The sequence below is a fragment of the Leuresthes tenuis genome, unplaced genomic scaffold, assembly GCF_036924035.1.
Source record: "Leuresthes tenuis unplaced genomic scaffold, fLeuTen1.0.hap1 SCAF_13, whole genome shotgun sequence".
In the NCBI taxonomy this organism is placed as follows: domain Eukaryota; kingdom Metazoa; phylum Chordata; class Actinopteri; order Atheriniformes; family Atherinopsidae; genus Leuresthes; species Leuresthes tenuis.
In genome coordinates this window covers 8650398-8674972 of record NW_027325367.1, presented here as the reverse complement: position 1 = coordinate 8674972, position 24575 = coordinate 8650398, and the positions used below count along the sequence as shown (strand labels likewise).

Sequence of the window (24575 nt, the reverse complement as noted above, 5' to 3'; positions counted from 1 at the left end):
AGCCAAGAACAACAGGTTATGGTGACTATTTAATATTTTTCTTTTAAAAAAAAAAAAAACAAACAAACTGGTAACTTAGTTCTCCCCTTTTGCCTTAATTTGGTCACAAGATAGATCAGCTGTCAACCCAAATGTGAAAAGTTTAGTTAAAATGACACAGCTTTACCTGGCTCAGATGTTTTTTAGTCATTTTTAGGTCAGTGTTGACATAGAGTAAATCAGGAAGGTGAAAACACCTTTAAGATTATAATTTTATCCCCCCCAAAATAGTTAAATGTTGATTTTATTTTATTTTTTTCCCTGTTAGCTGCGGTTGGTTAAGCTGGAGTTAGTGGCTACATGCCACTTGGTGGAAGTTGGGGGGGGGGGGAATGTGTTTTATCGTTCAAGCGAACAGACGTATTTGAGAGGAAAGAAGGGAATAAGATTAAATAATACGGCTGTTTGCAGAAGGAGAAATACTACACATTCAAAAACTGCCTTCTGAACTATGATGAACTACAAAAAACCAGCCACCAAACTGCCTCATTTGTAGTTTATTAGAAATGAAAAGCATCGTAAATGTTTGATAAAGTTTCCATCAATCTGTCAACAAAACTAAAACAGTTCCCAGTCCTGACGCATCGGCACGCTTCATACACACATTCACCGTTAATTCATCAGTTAGCGTATCTTACAGTTCACTTACAGTCCGGATTTTTGTGGTGTTACAAAAATAAAGTCTAAAAGCAAATATTACAATGTGAATATTTTAGTGAGGAACATCTGGACAGTTATTTCGAAAGAAGAGACTCGTCCATTCTTCGACTTTCCAGTCTCGTATTAAGCTGTAACTGAATACACAAACATTTGATCTGTAAAAAAAAAAAAAAAAAGAAACACTGGATGAAAAAAAAATGGTCTTCAAACGCATCGTGCCAACCATACTGCATGGATAATACCTTTTATGTATTCATAGCTGACGGCATCTGAGCACACTGAACTGAAAGTGAAGTATTAACAGAATTAACAGGGAGTATTTCAATTCAAACCAAACTATTATAATGTACCTGTTCGTGTTATTAATATGGATAATACATTTCCCACGTGTTAAAATGTAGAAAAGCTTGAGTAGTAAAATATAAGTACACCTTTAAATTTGAATATTGCCACTGCAGTAACCAGCCACCAAACAGCTGCGGGCTTACTGTTCAATCTTATTTGTTCAGAGTTTAATCAGAATACATTGATGGTGTTTTTTGGAATCGTTTGAAATGCTAAAGCTAGCTCACGTAAAAGCGACACATGTTGGCATTTCAGGGAGAAAAAGACGAACGTTTCGGTGAGCTTTAGAGGCGCTGCGAGGCAGATTTCATTACGCTACTTGAAGCCAAGCTGCTGGTGTTTGCTTCATGTTCACCGCGCAGGTGTGAGAGTGTTATCAGTCCGGCTCATTTCGGTATCCACAAGAAAGCACATGAATGCATTTCCCAAAATTAAATAATAGAGATTTGTCTATAAATTAAAGCATAATGTAGATGTTAATGCAAGGAATAAACAAAAGGGTGAGACGGGATATTTGATTTCCAGGCACCGCCAGAAAACATAAGCTACATTTCTGGACCTTTTTCTGATTAATTCCGTCTAAAATATCTGCCGTTAATTCGCTGTTTGGCAACAAAACGAGGCAATAAAATGAATTGGCAAATGTGAGGATTTTTCATGTAATCACCTAAAATTTGTACTTGTTTGAGATGAGTTATGAATAACTAAACATAGTAAAAGATTATGCTAACATTCCCAGCTGCTGAGATCAGCCTGGAATATGTGAACTGAGCACTTTTTGTGGCTCCGCTGCCGATGTTTTGCCTTTTTATTTATCCGGGGAACGTCTGGTTTCCCTCAACCGTCTAAATGGTCTAAATGGTTCGGGTGCTTTTAAACCTTAAAGACACCAGCCTAAATTCAGGCCAAGCAGCATTTCTGCTGTAGCAGTTTTGAGTGTTATCAGCCCTGATTAGGCTCTCTGTAAACCATTTTTCGACACATGTACAACAGCAAAGTCCCTTCCTTTCTAAACACAGTGAAACAGTAGTTTCTAAACTACTCTGTCATCGACTGTGTTACATATTTGCTGCACAGGAGTCCAACAAACAACGCTTGGTGGGTCTTTTTCAATCAAAAAAGGTTGGTCGAGTTAAGCGGTTAATATTTGGCTGGCTTTTATTTGACAGTCCAGAGTCTAGCGGCACAAGCCAAACTTTAAAAACGGCCCCATTTCCCAAAAATCTGTAAGTTATGCTCGGAAGACTGAACATGAGGTGGCTTTAACTGCTTCAATGTGCTACTGCTGGCTTATGGAACCCCCAAAAGTCATTAAAAAACACCTTTTTTTGTGTGTGTGTGTGTGGTTTCTCATAGGATTTCCTGCACCTGACATGAAATGCACTTAAATTCAAAGAATATAAATCTGTGTGTGAGCCGTCTGGCTCAGTTCACTTTACTCTCTTCACACATTCATGAAAAATACCACAGCTTTGATTTGGTATTGCTGGATGGGATGGTGCGGGGGAGACGCCACGTTTTGCTGGATTCGTAGGGAGGTTAGTAGAGGTGGCTCGAGGCGCGCTCAGACTTAGCTGTCTTTGTGTAACGTCTGATGAAGGTGGAGATAGAGTGGTTTCTTTGTGAGAAGCTGCAGTTTCTTCCTCTTAAAGTCTGTTGGCTTCTTGTACCTGAAACAGAAGGAGGAGCTGCTTTTACTTCACGGTCCCACCGGAAACGCCCATTAAATGCTGCGTCTGAGAAACACTCACAGTTCAATTACGATCGGCCCCGGTTTGATCTCGTCCATTTCCATGAAGGCGAAACATTTTGTGCTGGTAAACCTCTTTTTGGGCTTATAGTGCTTGAATTCAAAGAAGATAGCTGCTCCTGAAAGAGAATATAGAAGGGCTAACATCCAGCTCGTTCATTTTTTGTGAAGTTAGGGACATATTCTGTGATTTAGGACCAGTATATCAGTTACTTTCCAGTTAAGATCAGGTAACCTACCATGAGTTATAGAAACAGGTCAACTTTGCTATTAATATACAAAAGTGCTCAAATATCATTTAATATTGCTGTTCCTGCTTGAGTGACACACAGAGCGTTTAAAGTGACATAACAGTTTCAGAGAGGAGGTGTTGCTGGTTATCAGTGTGTGATGAGTTAAAGCAACACTCGAGAAGTGTGTGAACCTTAAAACCACATGCTTCCGACTCGTTTTGAGGTACACTGATTTTTGTTATGCACATTTCACAGTTTGACAATATTGCGCTGTGTTGCTGATGAGAGTCCATAAGGGCTTGAACTCCTTTGAGGCCTGGTTACTAACAGTCGCTACCTTTTGGTAATTTCTCCACATGTCTCTGGATCTCTATGTCCACACTGAAGTGAATGTAGGTGTCTTCCTTTCTGTTGGCCACAGGGGTGTCCTGCACTGGATTCAAATCGAGGCCATTCAAATCTGCAGGCAGAGAAACACACAACAACAAAGAGTGTTTTCAGGACTGGAGGAAGATGCTCCTGAGCAGCAGATTTAAAACACTTGTGAAGTTTTCCTGTACAATGAAAAGTGAGTGGGAGAACACCAGAGGAGAGGATGTGGCTGTGATCTAAAATTAGCAGCTCTGAAGGTCTTCATTGTCTTGCCAAACTCACTAACTGAGGTCCCCCATCCTGGAGGGACCATTTAAAAGGCGTTCTGTACCTTTGACACTGACGGTCATGTAAGGGTCGATGCACTGTCCCGCATCCTTCAACCCAATTTTCTCAATTTTTAGCGTGAGTAGTGTCATCCCGGGCTCTGAAGGTAACCGCGGCAACAAGGTACCTGTAAAAGGACAAACATCAGACACATTATTAGCCGTGTCTCATAATGATCAGACTGTTTTCAGTAGCATGCTGTTTACCATCTAATGACATGATTTACTCTTGAGTTTAATATTATAAATCAGGTGCACTTCTACCACAATTAAGGAGGCATTTATTACTCACTTTTGTAAAACCACACCACTCTGTAAAGCCAATATATTATATTATAGTCAATATCTTCTGGCCATCTGATGAATTCAAGTCCTACACTTGCCCTTCTTTTAGCTCCGTTTTGGTAATCTCAATTTATGAGGGAAAGATGCGACTCTTTCCCCTACATTTAACCACTGGATGCTACCGATGTCTGCTGCCAGTTTAGAACTGAACTCATGATATGGACGAGGACTACAGGGAAGAAGCTAAATCCCTTGATGGCACACATCAAGGGATTGTTTACAGAGATGGTAGTTGAAACCTCAAAGAATTTGTTAATCTAACTACTTTTATGCAACCTGTCTTGTGCAATATGTCATTTAAACACCAGCACCAGCATCTAAGAAAAACTAAAGTTATTCTTAGTGATATTTTAATTTCCCAGAAACTTGACAAAATGATAATGACTTGTCCCGGCGGAGTGTACTAATCTCGCAGCTAATTTAACGTTATATCCCGTTCTGAATTACAGAACAGCGGATAAGCAATGGAGGGCAGAATTGGTCTTTTGGGAAAGGAGACGGCCTCCCGAGGTTCTGCTCTTACAGGAAAGTTTAAATGTACAGTCTCCAATGGCACTGCACCTGCAGTTTCATGAAAAATGCCTTGGAGTGGACAGGAATGACTTAAAATGGGATGAAAATGATTCGATGCTGAGAATAATGTTTAACAGGGTTGAAAGGTGGAGAGGGACGGCAGTTTCTTTAACATCCTCTGCTTCCAGCATTCTTAAGTCAAGAGGTGGATTCTTAAGCTTCTTCCGTGAACTCAGATCCATTCTTCAAGTCCTCTGGAAAGATGTCCTCTTTGGAAAAAATTTAATCAAATAAAACATTTAGCTCACTCAAAAATGCTAAAAAGCTCTGTAGAGTGGCTTTGTTTATATGACTCATGCTTATTTGTTCAATTGTTAATATGAAAGTACTGATTAGCGCAGCTTTAAGCTTAGTTTACATCTTCCTTTGAACGATACACTTTCGGTCACATTTGTTCAGGTCAGCAACAAGCTGCGATGAGAGGCTGATTAAAAAAGAAAGAAAAAGAAAAAAAAAGGGGGGGGATGTCTGTCAGCAGTGGGAGACTAATTCAGATCATTCGGGTGCAGTTTGTGGGTGAAGCCGTACCTTGCAAAGCTGTGAATGAGGCAGACAGGCAGGAGTGAGCGATGAAGCCATGCACAGCACCAACAGAGAGAACAAAGACACACACGGTCAAACAGCTCTCTGAGATACAACAGCGTGACAAAACACCACGCGAGACCAAGCAGCTCGAAGCTGCCGCTGGGCATGAATCACAGTACCAGGAGCTCGAGGCGGGAACGCTTCCATTGAACCTGCTCCGGCCGCAGCATCCTCTTCTTCCTCCAGCTCGAGGTTCTCCTCCTCACCCGGAGCAAGGATTTTCCTGACAGAGAGGAACGGAAAGAATCTCACAGATCCCATGAAAGTATGCGACAGACAAACCTTCACCTCCAGATTTGACCAGTTCAGCCGCAGAGTGTTTGGTTTTTGTCTATTTGTATGACTTTTAGGAGATCTAAGCCCCTAAATTGGCCTCGTATTTATGGATCAGACGTCCTGAGATGTGCAAAACTCCAGTGATAATTCATTTGCAGCGTCACTGGCAGCGGGCTGCTGGTGTCCTGTGAAGGTTATCACTGTTTCACACACGTTCACAAACTATTCACTGGTGGATTTTTTTTACCTTAAGGGCACCGGCTGGACATCAAAGGGAAACTCTTTGTTATAGGTGAGTATGTTCTTTATTACTGTTGACAAAAAAATAAAGAAAACGATCATATATCATGGAACAGCTCTGAATGTCAGAGGTTTCAGTCATATACTTACTGGTCTCCAGTTTCTTCAGGTCTTCTAACTTGAACTCCTCCTTTGACTGATTGCACTGAGGAAACGCAGATAAAGGCCATGGTCAGAACTCCACATCATGAACATGTACCATCAAGAACTTTTCAAGCATGAAACTTCCTAAAAAGTCTTTATTACCACGATATCACGACCCGTTTCCTGAGTTTGAACCACCAGTTTCAACAAAACTTCACACGATGCTTTTTAACGCCACCAGCGAGAGCATTTAGATGTTTGTAAAAGATGTAGCTGAGCAGTGGCATTGGTAAAACATGAAAAGGGTAAGTAATAGTCAAATATGTTAAGAACACAATATCTGAGTGATGAGATATGTGAGGCGAATGTCTTCAATTGAACAACTTACAAAGGATTAAAGAGCTCTTAGTTAAATTATCCATCCACAGTCACACCAACAAATAAAGGCACAAACCTGCAAACTGGCACTTCTCAACTCCAGGCATGTTGAAACCTTTCCCAAAGTTTTCTATACATGTAGAAGAAGAAGAAGCACAGGAACTTGTTAGGTGCAGCAGAGCAGCGGAATCTTGTGTGCAGAGGCTGCCAACAGCTGTAATAATTACCTTCTGCTCCTCTGTGAAGTCTGGTGAATTCGCTGACTGGACCTCTTTCTGCAGCTGTCTTGCAAGACTAAAAATCAACCCAGAGGAACACAGATAAGACGCGTTAATGATCCACCGTGACACCCTTGCAGTGCTGTCAGGAGGCTGCGTGTGTTTGCGCCCCCTTGCGGCAGAGAAACGACGTTGTCGGGTGATCTGGATTTTTCATCATTTGAGCAATTAAAAATTCTTTGTAAACCACTGATTAGCCGACGAATCGTGTCGCTATGTAGAGGAAGTGGCAACAAATTTAAATAAAAATCTGATCCCTGAGAAGCAGAAAGCGTCCCTTACTGAAAACATGAAACCCACCCATAACAATGAGAGGGTGTGGCTGACTAGTTGTCAATGCTCCGAGGAATATTGGCTCATTTTTCTGCATTGTATGACACACGGAGAAACACACAACTCGCAGCCTCGGGTGATTTTCCCTGACAGGACTCTCCCTCAACTCGAAGTGCTGCTGCTGAATGAAACTGGGATGCAAACATGCACACCGTGCCGCCTCTGCAACAACTGCCACATCACGTCATGGATGGGAAGGGTTTGTTTACTGCTGTGAGAGCTGACTGACAGCGCCGAGGCTAACTTCTTGTGAAGCGGTCTCCTGCATGCCGTTATCTCCCTGCAGGTTCGGAGCGGACGGGCTGAAAAGCGGCGGAAAAGAAACCGCCCGCGCTGCGTTCAGGATAAGCCAGCTGTTTACAGCCTATGATGGAGAGACAGAACACACATGTTGAATGCAACTTACATGTGGTATTCATCTATAGCTTCCACTAATTGTCCCCACGAGTCAAAGTCTGTGCCTTTCTTAAAACTGGCGTGCCATTTCTGAACAGTCTTGTTGACATCAGACATTTTGGCGGAGCGGATACTCGCGGCGCTCTCAGGGCAGCATAGCCGAGGAGGAGATTCATCTACGGTGCTTCAGCGGCAGCGGCGTCGTCGGCCAGGTTATATGCCGTCCACGGGCACACGTACAGACCGGTGACACCCCGACCAAGCCCTTTCTGCCTGCTCAACCCTGATATCGCATCCGCAAGAGAAAGGAAGTCCCGCCTGGAGCTCGGGGTGCGCGCGATTTGGGACTCGGGATCGCCCGAGTGAAAAACGGCGAGGCTGAGACAAACATTAATGCAGAAAAAGAGCTCAAACGTTATCGCGTTTAGTGTTACAGTCATTTGTATTACTTTATCAATGCGTTCATCTCAACTGCAATGTAATAAGTCAGTAGTTGATTAAAATGTTTTTAAAAAGCTCTAAATCTCACATTTGTTTAACAGTCCAGCTCACAGCATTTTCTTGTGAATATATTGTACTTTTCCTACTCTGCTACTTAAAAATATATATATTATAGTACTCAAAACATGTATGATCCACTATAGTTACAGATTTTACTACTTAATAGTGTAAGAAGAAGTCAAATAAAAAAATGATACTTCCATTGTTTTGGTCTTTTAAATTACAAATTAAATAGCAATTTCCATCCGAAGCTGATGAATAATGTAGTGGAGTAAAAAAGCTTCAGAAGCTATATTTGTAGTCTAAGTGTAAATTTGAATAAGATGGAATTAGGCCACCACATGCTAATGTTTACTTTAGACCATTGGTATCCATGTTGACTGTTGAACTGCAAATACTTTATACATACTTTATACTTTATTTATTTTTGACAATTTGGACACTGCTTTAACATTAATATATTGCTAGATTCATTTTTTTTTTTTTAATGTAGAGAAAATATGTATTTACTTATGAAATGTATACAGTCATTTGTTTTATTTCGAATGTTTTGCTTGTTGGAAAAATTGTTTGTTGACTATCTTAAAGTCTAGGGTGACCATCAGCCACATAAGTGATTAATTATTCTAAATGAATTATTTTGTTAGAGAGAACTGAACGCCTTTATTTTTCAAAACAAATCCAGCGACTTCCGGTTTCTCCAGTGTCTGTTGCAGTGCTTCGACGCTAGCAGGTATCGAGCTGATACAACGGTGGACTGTTGTGGGTCGAACAGGATGAGATAAGATGGATAGTGTAACGACGGATTCATGTGCGGCTGAGGAGGATGAATGTTCAGATACGGAGGTGTTATGTCTGATGAGAGTCGGAAGAAATTCAGACTGGCTTCGCTTGTTCGAAAACACTGAGGTGCAGTTTGCTAACGTCAGCTAACTAGCTAAACTTATATTAACCCTGAACCTCGCTCAAGTTCGCTGGAGATTCACATTACTGCTTAAAATATGTTCGTTGTTATTGCATCGTATTTTTTCATATTCCAAGCTAATATGAAAAAAACCGACAAAAGTTAACGTTGTAAATAAGACATAGGAGTGTTAAAGCGTTTTAAAGATCTGTAGAGTATGTTGCTAATTGGCGTGTTTGTTTTTGACTGTCCAGATAACTGTTGGACGTGGCGTGGATGTAATCTACCAGCTGATTTCTCCAAAGTGTCCTTTCATGATCTCCAGAGTGCATTGTACTTTCAAGCAAGGGGACGATGGCCAGTGGACAGTGACAGACACGAAGGTGACCAGGTTTCTGAGGACATTTGTTCTGAATATTTCTGTATATTTTCCTGAGTATCATCGTGGCTGCTTTTCTGTATAAACATATTGCAAATGCATTAAAGGTGCAAACAAACAAAAATATTACTAGTAGAAAAAAAACATTTGAATGCACTTATCTTTTGTAAACGTGTTCATATGTTTTCTTAGAAGCACAAAACCTGTTCTGTATGTGATTTGAATATGTTGGTCTATGTTTTCAGTCATCTAGGTCATGGTAATCCTAAAAGCCTGAATAAGGGCAACTGGGCTTGCTTTTCTTTATTAATCTTGAAGACTTTTCTCTTGTCATCCAAAAGGCTTCTTCAGTTCTAAACCAGTTGGTGTGAGTTTCGGCCTCGAAGGCAGCAATATACTCATTTTAGACCGAGATGACACTGAATTCACTGAATTCTAATCAGTGAATGACACTGATTTATGACAATTTACAAGTGTGAACGGTCTTCCTACTACTCATAAGCTGAAAGTCTCCACCAACTAGTTTAGAACTGCAGAAGTCTTTCGGCTGAGAGGTGTGACGGGAGTATTTACACAGTCTTGTTTAGGTGTTTTTTCCTCAATAAAACCTCTAAATATTTCTTCCACCACTGACAAATTAAGATTTAAAATCATGAGACTGTATGTGCCGTGACACAGACATAATGGATTCTAAATGGTGAAGCAGTGCTTCAAAACTTTGGACGAAATATGAGTTGATCAATCAGAAAAACGGATCAATCCAATATGAGAGATAAAGCACAATGGTTTCGCTGTTCCAAAGCATGCGATAACCAACCGCTAGTCTATGACCGTGGGTGCAACCTGCCTCTGTGCTGAGGCAGGGATATTCGAAGGTGGGTAAAGCTAGCAGAAATCGGTAAGGAGGCAGTGTCAGACTGAAGCTGGAAGATTTGTTCATCCAAACCTGGCAGTTCTGTGGGTGTTCGAATGATAACCGAAGCGACGATCACACAGATTGAAAAACATTTGCAGCGTTTGTTAAACAGTGGTGTACGATAACCATTTTTTATGCGTTTTATCTTGGCTCAAGTCTTAAGCATTTTATATGAAGTTAATTCAGAAACATTTGGTATCTACCGTAGATACTTCTTTAGATGCCCGTAGTATTTTGAATTCATCCAAATGACAGAATGCACGTAAAAGCAAAGTTATATTTAGATATTGTCAGCAGCACTTGATAAACACAGTCCAACTTTATTTTTTTCAGAGTCTCAATGGTGTGTGGGTGAATGGACATCGCATACCTGCTTATAAAGCCCATCTTCTCAGGCTTGGAGACTCCATACAACTTGGAGTTCCTCTGACGGGAACTGGAGTAGAATTCGACTACATCCTCGTGCAGCGGCCACTCAGAGATGTAAAACTCTATCTGGCAAAGGGACACAGAGAGGGTGCTAAATCACCCCACATACCCAGAAAGTCCAAGAGAAAGTTGGCCGTGGAAGAAGTTGAGCCTTCTACCTCGAAGCCAAAGCTCTACCGCTGGTCTTCTGCAGATAAGTCGTTTGGGAAGCCCCCTCCATCTCCAGTGAAATGTCAGCAGCAGCTCAGTCAAACACAACCAGAGAAGACCACATCCAGCACACAAGTCCAAGACGAAGAGCAGCCCTCCGGTGGCTCCAGCTCTCCCTGTGACCAGAGCAAGCTGCAGATGTGAGGCCAATTGTATTTCTCGTGTTTTCATTAGATAAGTTTACTGAATTATTGCTACTTAATCAGCAAAATGGCTGCTCTTGTAAATGGCCAAACAATTGTTGCACATATTTGGTTCATTGATTTATCATTTTCACTCCAAAGTCCTCATCCTGTGAAACTTTGTGCAGCTGCAAACATATATTTCCAGAATTTTTCAGACTTTTCAGACTGCACTCTCCATCCGAATCAATAATCTTTCCACTGGCTGCACATCAAAAAATGATTTTGACCCAATATTCTGTGTATCTTACTGACAAAGATGGAAGCAGCCTGTGACTTACCTCCTTTATATAACTGTATACACGTGTTAAATCGAGAATGACTAATATAAACCAGCCAAAACTTTCTTTTTGTCTTGTTATAAACAGTTATTTAAAGATACTTCTTTTTTTTTTCTGAAATATGAGTTTTGTTTGCAGGTACAACCAGAACATTGAAATTTTAAGGGAGCAGGCAGTTGACATCCAGAGGCAGATAGCGTCCCTGGAGGTGGAACCCCGACACGCTGATCCGCTTCGAGGTGAACGAGTCCAGGAGCTGCAGGGTCAGCTGGAGACGCTCCGAGCCAAAATGCACCGGATGGAGAAGTTAAGGAAGTCTTTTAGTGAGACAACGGTGCAGCGAGAGGTGAGACGCTTTCAGACGCAGGATATTCAGTCGCAGCACATTGCAGGTTTTGTTCAAAGTTTACTTCACCTCATTAAAGGATCAGTTCAGTCGTTATCAGCCATTCTTTCACATCTGCAGCTGCAGGGATTTTTGATTGAGGTCGATATTTAGAAACCCTGACATGTAAATCTAAAATTCAGCTGCAATAAAAGAAGAAAATCTTTGAGTAATTTGAGTGAACTAACCCTTTCCTAGACCTGCCAAGATCATGACCTTTCTACTCTATTTCAACTCTCTTTCAAATGAGTCTTTGCATGTATTCCTGTGCAGATCATCATAGAACATTCACCGATATATTTATCCAGAAATAAAAAATGTTGCATTGAACAGTTTTTTTATACATATTTGTGTACAGATCTTAGGAACGCAATGTTTAAAAGAAAAAGACTCCTGATTCCATTATTTTCTGTAATCCAAGTGTGCCTTTGTGTGTATTTAGGAGCAGAAAACACAGCAGCCAGAGGAACTTTTGAAAAAACAGCTGGAAGAGCCTTTACAAGAGGTAAGAAGCAGAAAAACAAGGTCGATACAAATTGTTTCGTGGAACAACAACAGTTCTTAGTATCTGCCCTTGTTACAATCCTAATTCCAAAAAAAGTTGTAACACTGTGAAAAATGTCAATAAAAACAGAAAGTAATGATTTTCATATCTTATAAACCAGTATTTTATTCACGTGAGAACATAGGAAACGTGTCTCCAAATGATTTTGTGTGGTCTGGGCTGCAGGCCGGGCAGTGCAGCACCTGCACTATTCTCCTACAAAACAGCGTGTTGTAATAGATGCTGTTTAGTGTTGCCTCGCTGAAATATGAAATGACCTTCCCTGAAAAAAGACATAATCTGGGTGGGAGCATATGTTGCTCTAAAACCTGTAAATACCCCTCTGCATTGATGCTGTCTGTCCAGATGTGCAAGTTGCCAGTTCCATAGACACAAATATGCCCCCCACACGATCAGAAATGCAGGCCTTTGAACTGAGTGCTGATAACATGCTTGATGGTCCCTCTTCTCTTAAGTCCAGAGGATGCGGCATCCATGATATTGAAACAGAATTTCTATTTTCCAGTTTTCCACATTGCCTCAGTCCATTTTAAATGCGCTTTGGCTCTTCTTTTGGCTGTTTCTGGCTCATGTTCACATATGTCTTCTTCTTTGTACGGTGGAGCTTTAACCTCGATTAATGGACGTCACGAGAACTGTGTTCACAGACGATGGTTTCTGAAAGTATTTCTGAGCCCGTGCAGTGATTTCCGTGACAGAATGGTGTGTTTTTGATGCAGCGCTGGCCTGAGAGCCTGAAGATGATGGGCACTAAATGTTGATAAAGGTTGTTTGTTCTGTGGATGATGGAATATTCAGTCTTTGCAGTTTTACTAGTAGGAACATTATCCTGGAATTACTTCAGAATTTGTTAATGCAGCTTTGTTTTTTAGCAGATTGCTGAACCTCTGCCCATTTTTACGTGTATTATATACTCAGTCATGTTACTGAACACGTTCCTCCAGCTTTTTCTTCTTGGTATCACTTGTTTCTCCAGCCTTTTGTTGCCCCATCCCAACTTTTTTGGGACGCGTTGCTTCCACGTTTTTTAAGATATAAAAAATAAGAATAAAAAATGTGGTTTATAAGACTTGCAAATCATTGTGTTCTGCTTTAATTAGCATTTATTGTGTTGGACTTTCTCTTCTTTTTACTTTCTCTGTAAAGTTCTCTAAGACGACCCTTGTTGTAAATTGGCACTGTATGTACATAAAATGTATATTGTTATATTTAGCTCATATTTTCACATAATCGTTAAAAAAAGAAATAAGATCAAAGTTTAAGTAAATTTGCTCATAAATGTGAACCTTTTTTCAACATCCTCAGCAAAAGAAAGACATAGTAGAGCCTGCCCTCTCTCGACAAGCCTTTGAAGAGATTTTATCGGCCAAAAACAAAGAACTAGAGGTGACAAAGGTACAGTAAAAATGGTTTTGTTGTTGCGTATTTGAACTTGCCCTCTATTGTCACTTTTGAGGCTTTTATTGTTTTCCCTTTTTTGCAGGAGGAGAAAGAAAAGGCAAGGGCTCAAAAAGAGGAGGTTGTTACACAAGTGACTGAAGTTCTGGAGAACGAGCTTCAGTGCATCATCTGCTCAGAGCTCTTCATCGAGGTAGGCTCAATAACCACATTAGCATCATATCATCCTTCCTGCTGTCTTAAATCACATCTTCATCATGTCCCAAACAGTAAAACAAATTGATGGGAACTATAGAACTATGAAGCTGTCAAAAAAAACAACAATGAATGATTAATCTTATTATCTTTGCCTTCTGTGTTGCCATCACCTGCAGACAGTCATCCTGAACTGCGCTCACAGTTTCTGCTTTTACTGCATCAAGCAGTGGCGCAAAAAGAAAGACGAGTGTCCCATCTGCCGACAGTCCATCCAGTCCCAGACCCGCTGTTTGGCTCTTGACAACTGCATTGACAGCATGGTGGAAAACCTCAGCCTGGAAATGAAGGCCAGGCGGCAGACTCTCATCACTGAGAGGAAAGGTGAGAGGTGCGTTCTGATGATTTTCCTACCATGAATGCATGAATTGTTTGAAGACAACCATCTAAAAATCTGAGGGTTTTCAAGAGAACTTTACAGTTGTGTCATCTGTAATTCTCTAAACCTTCTATTTTCCATCTTATGGTTGAGATAGAAACTTGAAATTAAAAGCAATTGGAAGCTTAACTGTTTGCCTTTTATTGTACATAATCACCTATATTCATTAACAAATGTGAGTGAAATGAGTACGTGGAACATGTGGAGGACCTCTTCCTAAAGTAAATTTCCCTTGTTTCAGGTGAACAAGCGTGTGACCATAAAGTCATCCAGTCAGGTCAGTGGAGAGCTTTGAATTGTTTTGGGGCTTTTTTTAAGTGTCACTCAGTCTGGTCATTCAACAGGGAGTCTCAGTGATGTATTGTCCTGTTTATATTTCTGCATGACTCCTGTCGAATATCGGTCAGTAGTTATATAACGTCACTCATACACATGGAAGTTATGACGAGTGATCTTTGGAAAAAAATCTGACACGCTTGACAGCATACTTTCTGTCAGCGGTGGGCACTGCCTCGTTCATGATATCAAACAACTGGAAAGTCCTGACATCTCGGGGTGAGTTAGGTGTCTGGTGCATTTCTCACCCTCAGCAGGAACCACTGAAGTGTAGAAACTTCAGACGTAGGTTTTTTACAGCACTAGAAGAAAGAAGTCTAAAGATGGAGGACATTTCAGTTGTCACAGCTTTCATATGTGATTCTAGCCCAGTGAGGGGAGGTGAGGTAGGTGGTCTGTGATGTGAAGCTGAGGGAGCATTTCAAACACAAGATGGCAGCACATGGAGGCTTTGTCTTAATGTTTTGTCTCATTTGGTTTTTTTGAAAATGCTCAAATAACTCTGTTAGTCTATTAATTTGAGGCAGTGTGGTGTTGAAAAGGAGCGTGCAATGTGGACCCAAACAAAACTGGAAAAATAGTTCAATAGTGAATTCACTACATTCACAGCTGCTGAGAAATGTTTCACAGTCATGAACATGAATGTACAATAACATCAAGTACAAAAGAATAATCACAGGTATGAATCACAAAATTAAGCACAGACAGTTAAGTGAATAGTTGTTCTAATGTTTTATGCATTTGGCAGACACTTTTATCCAAAGTGACTTACAGATGATGCTATGACGTTACAGCTAACATCAAAGCTAACACTAAGCTGTTCAGGATATGTGTAAGATGTTCAGTTTTCCAAAAAACGTGTATTAGACAGGAAGGAGTTTGTTCATCGTGCTCTCAGTTGGAGGCGTTTACTGTTATGCTGTCACCTCTGCACTTCTGGTCAATCAGAGAGGAAGGTTGGTGTCACACAGTGACTGATGCTGATTGATCTCTCTTAGGTGGTTGTGAAAGGGTTCGATATCTTCAGGAAACGCATCTCACCACGATGTCAGATTTTGGGAGAGTCTGCGTCCGACTGTTTTCTTTAACATTCACACCCAGTTCCTGCCGTCCTTGTGCGGCTGTTCAGAGGTTCTACATTTAAGCAGTAACACATCTGCTCCTTAGTGAATGCTGACTGTTTACACCTTGAAGTGAGGCCAGTTTTTATCTTCCATTTCCTCAGACACAGAAGTCCCTTTCGAAAGACGAAAGAACGTATAGTGCTTCTATTTGTCTTTTCGTAAGATTTGTTTATTATTAGAAAATGATAGAACAAGAACAGGTCACCCTGTCCTGTCATGTTATGGACATGAATGTGGCTCAGAGGGACGTTGCTTCTTCCTCAAATGTGTTTCTTTGTGTTTTGCAGCAGCTGATGTCGCCGAGGTTATGGTGATCCACGATGACGACAGTAGTAGGAGCAGCGAGAGCGAGGATAGCATGGTGTCCATATATAGCAGCCTCAGCTCCGTGGTCTCACTGGACACAGACAGTAGCATCCATTTGGACTCTGATGATAGTTTTGATGACTTTGAAGATTAGCCCCGTTTCTCCTGTGGGCTGGAATGTGAAACGGAATTTCTGGTGAAGACTGTCCAATTTCCCTGGAGTGTTTCCAGGAATAGGATTTAGTGCGCAAAGTTAAGGTCTCGACATGAGTCCATTCCAAGATTTTGCTGAGGTTTATGTTTCTTTTTGTAAAATTATTAGTTGTGTTATTGTCTTGGTTTTCAGCAAAAGGAATAAAGTTACTTTATGCATTTGCGCCATCACTCCTGCCTGTATGTTGTGACGCACGTTTTAATATCATCCAAACACAGGTCCTTGGATTTCTACATTGCTGACCTTATAAACCCAGAATTCTCATCTACAGCAGATAGTAAACCCATTCTCTGACGGACGCTCAACTTTACAAGTCGGTGTGAAAGCTGACCTTTTCTAAGGAAGATGTAGGGCATTCAGAACCCAATCCTCTCTGAGAGTCTCAGGATGACTAAAATTGGTGGTTTTATTTGTAGCCTTGCTACAAACATGGCTGTATGGATAGCAGTTGGTCTGCGATATCGGTGTTGATGATAATGATGTTATAACATGATGTTATAATAATAATTTTGTTGTTAAAATCAGACACTGTGACAGCCTAATGATAATGACCTTTAGATTAATTTGGGTGCATTTTGTTCAATCGTTGACGGTACCTGTAGGAATAAGCATCACTGTACCTACCTGACTGTTTCAGTACGTTTTTTTTTTTTTTCTCTTAGAAGCACAAATTAGGACACAAAACATCACCATATACCGGTAAATTACAGCGATCCATTAATGCTGCACTGCTTGTTAATCATTTTCTGTCATTTCTAAGCACCAAAGAAAATGGGATGCCCCTGTTTCAGCTGCACACTGCTGGAAGATGAACAGAGATTCAACTTTCCAAGCTGTGTGTTTGATTAAATGTAACATTGTAAGGAAAAATAATTGTAGTCCGACTGAAATCATTGGAGAGACTGACCCTTGTCATTGTCGCTTGGTGGTGCCCTGCTCTCTGGGCATCCACTGAGTCACCTGACCGACTGTGTTGCTTTGCTGGCAGGCTGCAGAAAATGAAGCGCATTAATCTCTCCAGCTGGCCACTCTCCAGAGTTTACCGGATGTGTTACCGGTTCTGCCTCATGAAAACAAACAAACGTGTGACTTAAAGCCTTCTGCTGTCATAATGCTCACTATTCAGCTGTAGTTTCTCATAGTTCATGCTTTATTTGTTCAAGAAAGCACAGAAGTTGCATTTAAAATACAAGAAAAGCCACCGTTTTTGGAAATGTTTCTGATTTAGTCACATTTTAACTGAAATAAGTGTAGTATTGTATATAAAAAAAAAAAAAACAAGCTCAATATCATACATCTATCCTCGAGAACTGGGTGTCACATTTAAGAATAGATTTTCATCTTGGAAAGAAACTCTTTATGCTAAATCCTACCTTTTTGTAATCACACACACACACACAGCGTTGCCTAGCAACTAATGCAACAGCTCCTGTGAAAGCAAATGGAGGTGTGACGGCACCGGTTTCAGTGCTAAAGCACTAAGTCCTCACACTGTGCTTTAGACAGCCCAAGCTAAATGATGACCACGTGTGTTCAGGCCAGAACCATTGATGTAAAACAACATGCGTTCAGTAAGATGCATGAACCAATATCCTGCTGCACTGTCACGTCAGAGACATCTTTGCAGAATTATTGTATTAATATGAAACATTCAAGTTTCTTTTTCCTTATTTATGTCCCAGAATAACTGAAACACTTAAAAGTGGTCACACTGCAAGAGCGCAAATGTAAATATGTTAATCTATTGACTAATCAGTCTGAAGGGCCAAATATTGTGTTCTGTCTGCTTTGATTTGTTTGAAAGACTCGACTCGAACCATTTTACAATCAAGGGTTAGCAACAACACTGGTTAGCTACACTAATTGACTCTGGTATGAGAAATGTTCATTTCAATAAGAATAAAGAATAAAATGACTTGTTTTACTGTTGGATCTTATTTCCTGATCTTTTTCACTGCTTTACTTACATGTTTAGATGGCTGCCTATGTGCCAACATCTAACTGAAATGAAAGCATTGGAAATACACAGGATCTTTGCATTTCCATATAATCATAGTTCTAATGCCCTTTAAGGTCACTACACTGGGGAAATTCTGCTTTTAAGAGAAAACATTTGATAATTCTACGTCGATCCCATTATTTTCAGTCATGAACATCTGATTCTTTAACATTTAAATGCAGAAGGAATCTTTTAGAAAAAGAAGTATCTGTCTTTTCCAGTGACAAACAGTTTCATGGCACTATCTAACATCTGTGCATCTCTGTGTCTGAGAAAGAAAATGAACCATCTGAAAATACAGTGACTACAAACTAGTAATACAAGGAATCATAATTGTTCTGTATGATTAATAGTATCCTCCAGGACTCCCATCTCATACTGGGATCAGTTACACAAAACTTTCAAAGTACTGCTAATGAGTTTGTTATTTCTATGAAGCTTTTCCTTCTGTTTTTTTTGTTTTTTTTTCAATTATATCTGACAGCTGAATCATGCCGTTTTACGCCAAAACAACTGACACGCATACTGACGACTGAACCTGTACTACACCAATGTGATGCTGGAACTCCCAATGCCGTGATTCACCCCACAGTGACTTTACCCAGAGTGCACTGGGACATCAGATCACAGAGTGAGTTTTCCTCCTGTGCTGGCTGATGCCACGCCAGTCCATTAAAGGCAGAGGATGCGGTAAGCGTGTGTCTGTCAGGCCGAATTACATGAGGGCGACACTGATGGACTGCCTCGGGGCTACAGTTGGAGCCTCTCATTTCTCCGTCCGACCTAACATCCGACTCCCAGAGCCAGCTAATGATGCCAGTAGCAGCAATCACTCTTGCACTCTTTGTGCACAAACATACAAGATCCAGCGTTTCTGCATCATGTGCTTTGCTTCATCTATGTATGATCATGAGATAATGTCACCCAGATTATTGATGATCTATGACTAGATGAAGCGACTGATATATAGAAAGTTAATCAGCACCTGATGATTCATTGTTTTAGTGATTTTTCAGGCACAAATTTGCTTCTCTCCACTTCTGAGTACAGATTTTTATGAATGCACATCTTAAACTAAGCAGGTTTTAGTCTTTTTCAAAATCTTCAGACATTTTTACTGAAATTAAATCAGTCTTATACACTGCGTATTTTTCTTCAATATACAGTGCATGTAATAAAAATAACTGTGTCCTGCAGCTTTAGCACAGCACAATGCATTGGCAATATCCTATCAAAATGTCTGTCACAGCATCAAGCAGCAACACTATTTGCAGCAAATATGAGTAAGACAATATATTTATATAGGTTAATTTTCCTGTGGATTGTGATATAATTTTAGGTTTATGTGAAATATAACTAAGGTAATGATGTCAGATTCAAATATCTTATCCTATCAGTACAGGCAGCTCTTATAGCTAACCCAAAAAAGAGCAAACGGAGAGGCTGTACAGTCTCTACCTCTATTATTTACACAGCATGCAAAATCAATTGATTAATAATTATGTTTTATACAACACTTAAACCTCTTAAAGAGGCATTTTCTGTTTTCTTCCCTCCTATGCAGTAGATGTGCACCTGCTTCATATTGCTGTTCGTAAGATAGGTGGATTCACTCCAGTGTTTTGTCATCCAAAATGCCCATGGTCCATATCCGATGTCCATCTGGCAGTTTTGTAAAATCTGAATGTGGTTCACAGCATGATCCATGCTCCCCCACCTTGCCCAATATAAACACAAGCAATCTGCACTGTAGTCAGGATTTTCTCTTTATGTTTATTTGTTCAAATAATGGTATCGCTGAATTAATATTCAACAGAATTATCTTAATTATGTGGTTGTATCCTTGGGTGCTGCTTTAATTAATCTTATTCATACATTAAATAATCAAATTTTCAGAATTTTAATCTAGTAATTGATTCAGAACCATGCATTATGTGTCATTTAATATATATTAGTCTGATTTAGTTCATGATTTGGTTATTCTTATTATTATTATTATGACTCTTCTTCTATTTCTTATCATCATTCTTCTTTTTATTACCATTATTCTATCGGTATAGAATCACTAACGGAAAAGTGTTGCATTTATAATAATCGGAAATGTAACAGTCTATATACTCATTATTTTGAAAAGACAACTTTCGTTGTCTGTTTTGGTGAATTTGGTTTCCTCGTGTCTCTGAAACACAGTAGAAAAGATTTTAAGTGCCAAAAGAACGTTTTTGGTGCATCATAGCTATCTTTGAAAAACACCCCTCTTTCTGTCTAAACGACTGACCCTTGAGATATCTAAAATTTCCCTGAAACCTTAAACTACACTAAAAGCGTTCTGTTTCCAGGGAGATAGCTAACAGCACCACCGCAGGTATTCCATTTGTTGACGTTTAAACGATAAATGTTAGCTTATTAGCATTGAACTCCGATATGATAAAAGTCTGTTTCTTTCCACTTTACAGATGTGTTTCGGTTATTGTAAGCTTGGTGCAAGTTAACATTAGCTTGCGCTTTCAGTAGAAAAAGTTTTCGCCGTTTGTGCACAGTAACCGTTTATATGGCAATGCCATTTACAAAAGTCTCATCACATAAACGCATCTGAAAACAGGCCAGCGACTGTTGCTGTGTTGTAAAACTTTTAATATATGTTGTCAAATGTAATATTTCTTGTTTTTGTAGTCATCATTGATTTAACCCGAGTCCTGCAACAAGTCTTATCCTCCGGTGGCCAATCTGAAAACAAAAAGATGAGGAGGATCATTGCTGAAGACCCAGCCTGGTCCCTGACTATAGTGCCTTGTTTATCAAACATCTGCCTGCAATGCATCGTGAACAACTTTGAAGGTATGCTTTCATTTTTAGCACCACTATCACACGCAAATTCACACTTTCTTTTCTAACTGGAAGTAGATTTTTGCAAAATGTACTCGTGTTATAGAAAAGCCCACATTCGAGGAACTCACACCCATCCAGAAGGACTTAATTCAGGAGAGACTGTCCCTCTCCCTTCCCCTACGTGTGACAGCCAACGTGGTCCCTGACGGTGTCTACTGGAAGAGATGCTGCAAGCAGAGGTGGGACCTTTGTGATGTCTCACATTATGGCCACAGCTGGAAACGAATGTTCTTCGAAAGGCGCTTGGAGAACATTATAGAACTTTTTATCCCAGATGTGACAGAACCAAAGACAGTTCTAAATATGGTCCAGCTAAGCAAAAACTATGTCAAGAGGCTGGACATCGCACAGCTGCTGCCGCCCATCAGAGAGCCCCAGGGGGAGAAGGAGGAAGAAGAATATGATTCAGAATTGGAAATTGACAATGAGGATGATGAGAGCTGTATGCACCACTTTGACTTCAGCATCCTGCTTGACAAGTTGACAAACCTTGAGGAGCTACATTTGGTGTATAGAGTCAAACAATGTGGCATGAACTTTGAATGGGCGATGTTTGAGATGACTGAAAAAGACTGTGAATCCCTCGCCAAGGCTCTGAAGTCTTGTAAGACGCTAAAGGTGAATATTTATTCCTCTCCCTGTTTTATGGCTACCTTTTGTAGCATTACATGCTTTCACAGGATGCCTAAAGTGTATCTGTTGTTTTTCAGCTCTGTTTTGGGCATTTTCAAGGCTGTATTTGCACAAATGTGACAGATTTCATCCAAAAGGAAATTGGTTTTTAGCACTCTCTAAGCATCAAATGTGTTCTTGTTTTTCAATGTCTACAGCTTTTGAGGCTGCATCAAAGCCACGTTGACGATAAAAAGTGTCGGCTGCTGGTGAAACACCTTCTGGACCATCCCTCTCTGAGAGAGCTTGACTTTTCTCACAACCAGATCGGAGACAGTGGAGCCCGAGCCATCGGCAAACTGATCACCAGGAGTAACCTGAAGGTTCTCAACATGTGTGACAACAAAATTAGCAGCCCGGGAGCCAAAGCTATAGCTCATGCTTTGTCCAAGAACTCCACTCTGTTGTCTCTCAACCTGCGTCTCAACCGAGTGATGGATGAAGGGGGTCAGGCTATTGGCAAGGCCTTGCTGAGCAACACAACTCTGTCCCACCTGCACCTGGGAGGCAATGATGTGACTTGGCTCACTGCTTTTGCATTGTCTAAAGTGTTAGCAGAGAACAAAACTCTGAGAAGCATCAATCTGTCGTGCAACAAGCTTGGTGAGGTAAGTAAGACGTAAAATAACATGCCATAAGAATTAGCCTCTTTAAGGCTGCTGTGAACTTTACATGTCAGGAAAGAAACTGCTGCATGGATGAAAAATGGAAAGACAACATGCCTATTTTTAGATTCTTGCTGTTACACCGGGGCAAATCTGAGCTGAGGGAGGTTCTATGGGAAAGTTTGAACCCGTTTATCCAAAGGGTTCAAACTTTGTGGACATTTTAAGGCAGCTTTTGAGGCCACAATTGACACACATTCTGTTCGCCAAATGCTTGAAATTCATTGTTAATATGAACACGAGTAACATATTATGTTTAAAACATTTACAGAACATCTTACTGGTATTTTACAAGGCCGAATCTGACCAAAACTTAGTTTTCAAACTATCTGAGGGTAAATGTGATGAGAAATCTATACATTTCTGAAAAGGTTTGGAGTCACCATCATCAATATTTGGAAGCTATGATGAACATCTATCCATCCACCCAACTATGGTCACGGAAAGTTGCTGTTGGAATTATTCATTGCCTTCTGACATTTAAAGAACAAATATTGAGATATTTAATAAGTAAATTGATAAAAAGATCAGTCGGTTAAATTAGAAGTAAATTAGTTGAAGTTGATTTAATTTAACTGAACCGTAAGGGGACATTTATCAGCAATGGTGCTTTTAAATCACGTTTTTTTTGTTCACTCCTTGAAAAGTTTGGGCCTTATAGCCTTCGTTCACGTCTTTTTGCAGTTCCAGGCAACAAACTGCAAATAGACTTGAAACTTCATGACATGGTCCCATTGGAGGCTTTTTAAAAGAATGCTGGATGACTCGGAGGCAGATACGTCTGTTTGTAGACGCTCTGCCTGATTTTCGGGCATTGACAGTCAGTTTGTATGTCTGTAAATTTTCAACTGCGTGCTGCCGTCTTTGTCAGGACACTCTTGGAAAAGAGTGGAAAAGATTTTAAATCTCAATGAAGCTTTTCCTGTTTAAATAAAGGTTAAATAAAATAAATAAAAAACTCCTGAAGTATGTTGCTGCTTCTGTAGACATATTGCAGGAAAGTAGACAGACCGAATAGTTGTGAAGTAGGGATTTTCAATTATTCATAGATATGTGTGGCAAACACGTAATATTGGAAAGCAGAGGAGGTGTTGTTTCCCCGTAAGAGATGGATTGGAATTTTATCTGCTCTCTCCTCTCCAAGATTTCATGGTATACTGTATCTCTGACTGGAATACACTGCAGAGGATCAAAAGTCACCCACACAGCAGAAATTCATCATGCGGTAACATCAATATCCGTGACCTTGAACCACTCCTTGCAAAAATAGAAATGGCTGTTTCAGACGAAACAAGCAAACTCTGGTGACGACACCAACAGTAAGCACTTTGGATAGCATGTGGCTATTCCAAATGGCAAGATTGCCAAGTAGTGATTTTTCAAGGTTATCAAGGCTGTCCTCGGATAAAACGTCCTGGGACGTGTTTAACATGAATATGCGTCAGAGCCAATGTGTTTGTTTGACCTCTCTTTCTCATGCGCGTGTCTGGACTGTGTTTGTGCAGGTCGGGGGTAAAGCTTTGGCAGAGGCGCTGTCTCACAACTCCAGAGTAACAGAATGTGATGTCCGCCTGACAGAAGTTGATGAGCAGAGTGCTTCCTCCATTAACACGGTGGTGTGGGACAACCAGAGTTTAGAACGTAAGGAGAAAGCTCAACAGAGCAAAACAGGACACATCAGCAAACCCTAAAATAAACCCACCTTCATCAATCATTGAGCAATGCACCATGTGTTCATGTTCATGACATTTAGTCCAAAGGGGCTGATTTTTAGTCACAATTTCTTTCACTTTTAGTCCGACACATATTGTATTGTATAATTTGGTTGTATTAATATACACTTAAACCTCACTGTTTTTACTAAAAGATGGATCTTTGGAGCATGTGCGCAGCATACAGACCGTCCTAAGTCTAGCTGATAGTATACACGCAAAGTGCTTTGATCCAAACCTGCATTATCTGGGTGTGTTTGGTTGTTTTGTTGGTCAGACCAACATGTTAGGCAGTCCAGTTTTGTTTAGACTAACACAGTATCTATAAGTGTCATGTAAAGTGCTCAATGTTTTTTCCAAGCATGGGTCAATTTGAGATTATTTTTCTTCCATAACATGTCATTTTTCAAACTGATTTATGGAGCTTTCATCCATACAAATATACCTGGAAAAAGTTTTATTTCTTTCCGACTGTTGACATTCATTTTCCGATTCATGGACTGATAGAAAGATAAAAGAGATCTTTAAAGTAATATTTCTAACTCTGGATTCATAGATAATATGATGTCATGTAAAGTTTTTTTTTCTTGTAGATTAAGTC

At 40.2% G+C, this 24575-nt stretch overlaps 3 protein-coding genes across 11 annotated transcripts; 2 read left to right on the top strand and 1 right to left on the bottom strand.

Annotated features, from left to right (window-relative positions):
- Positions 1-520: 520 nt before the first annotated feature.
- aida (axin interactor, dorsalization associated) lies at positions 521-7575 on the bottom strand. Of its 2 annotated transcripts, XM_072362034.1 has the most exons (10): positions 7284-7575; positions 6494-6560; positions 6343-6396; positions 5895-5949; positions 5752-5815; positions 5348-5451; positions 3731-3853; positions 3365-3487; positions 2796-2913; positions 521-2714 (listed from the first exon to the last, which is right to left on the bottom strand). In XM_072362034.1, exons 1-10 carry the CDS (start codon positions 7388-7390, stop codon positions 2615-2617), a joined length of 915 nt encoding a protein of 304 aa, XP_072218135.1. In that variant the 5' UTR covers positions 7391-7575; the 3' UTR covers positions 521-2614. The 2 variants fall into 2 exon arrangements, with proteins under 2 accessions (XP_072218135.1, XP_072218136.1); XM_072362035.1 differs by lacking the exon at positions 3731-3853.
- An 891-nt stretch (positions 7576-8466) lies between these two features.
- On the top strand, positions 8467-16207 carry rnf8 (ring finger protein 8, E3 ubiquitin protein ligase). Of its 8 annotated transcripts, none has more exons than XM_072362358.1 (10): positions 8467-8683; positions 8933-9061; positions 10307-10752; positions 11214-11421; positions 11903-11965; positions 13331-13420; positions 13509-13616; positions 13798-14002; positions 14299-14334; positions 15808-16207. In XM_072362358.1, exons 1-10 carry the CDS (start codon positions 8561-8563, stop codon positions 15975-15977), a joined length of 1578 nt encoding a protein of 525 aa, XP_072218459.1. In that variant the 5' UTR covers positions 8467-8560; the 3' UTR covers positions 15978-16207. The 8 variants fall into 8 exon arrangements, with proteins under 8 accessions (XP_072218459.1, XP_072218458.1, XP_072218463.1 ...); XM_072362357.1 differs by having other exon boundaries at positions 15805-16207; XM_072362362.1 differs by having other exon boundaries at positions 13798-14009; positions 15805-15849.
- On the top strand, positions 16090-24054 carry tcte1 (t-complex-associated-testis-expressed 1). The gene is made up of 5 exons (XM_072362365.1): positions 16090-16116; positions 20778-20874; positions 20969-21543; positions 21756-22205; positions 23768-24054. The coding sequence occupies exons 1-5, from the start codon at positions 16090-16092 to the stop codon at positions 23951-23953; spliced, it is 1335 nt and encodes a 444-aa protein (XP_072218466.1). The 3' UTR covers positions 23954-24054.
- Positions 24055-24575: the final 521 nt, after the last annotated feature.

What these genes read in the sequence shown, in the direction of transcription:
- rnf8 (XM_072362357.1), top strand. Translation starts at nt 8,561, where the DNA reads ATGGATAGTGTAACGACGGATTCATGTGCGGCTGAGGAGGATGAATGT. An exon ending in GACCAGAGCAAGCTGCAGAT is followed by an intron (nt 10,753 to 11,213) that starts GTGAGGCCAATT and finishes TTTTGTTTGCAG; the next exon opens with GTACAACCAGAACATTGAAA. An exon ending in AAGAACTAGAGGTGACAAAG is followed by an intron (nt 13,421 to 13,508) that starts GTACAGTAAAAA and finishes CCTTTTTTGCAG; the next exon opens with GAGGAGAAAGAAAAGGCAAG.
- aida (XM_072362034.1), bottom strand. Translation starts at nt 7,390, where the DNA reads ATGTCTGATGTCAACAAGACTGTTCAGAAATGGCACGCCAGTTTTAAG. An exon ending in GCTATAGATGAATACCACAT is followed by an intron (nt 6,561 to 7,283) that starts GTAAGTTGCATT and finishes GTTGATTTTTAG; the next exon opens with TCTTGCAAGACAGCTGCAGA. An exon ending in ACTTCACAGAGGAGCAGAAG is followed by an intron (nt 6,397 to 6,493) that starts GTAATTATTACA and finishes CTACATGTATAG; the next exon opens with AAAACTTTGGGAAAGGTTTC.
- tcte1 (XM_072362365.1), top strand. Translation starts at nt 16,090, where the DNA reads ATGAGTCCATTCCAAGATTTTGCTGAG. An exon ending in CATCGTGAACAACTTTGAAG is followed by an intron (nt 20,875 to 20,968) that starts GTATGCTTTCAT and finishes CTCGTGTTATAG; the next exon opens with AAAAGCCCACATTCGAGGAA. An exon ending in AGTCTTGTAAGACGCTAAAG is followed by an intron (nt 21,544 to 21,755) that starts GTGAATATTTAT and finishes CAATGTCTACAG; the next exon opens with CTTTTGAGGCTGCATCAAAG.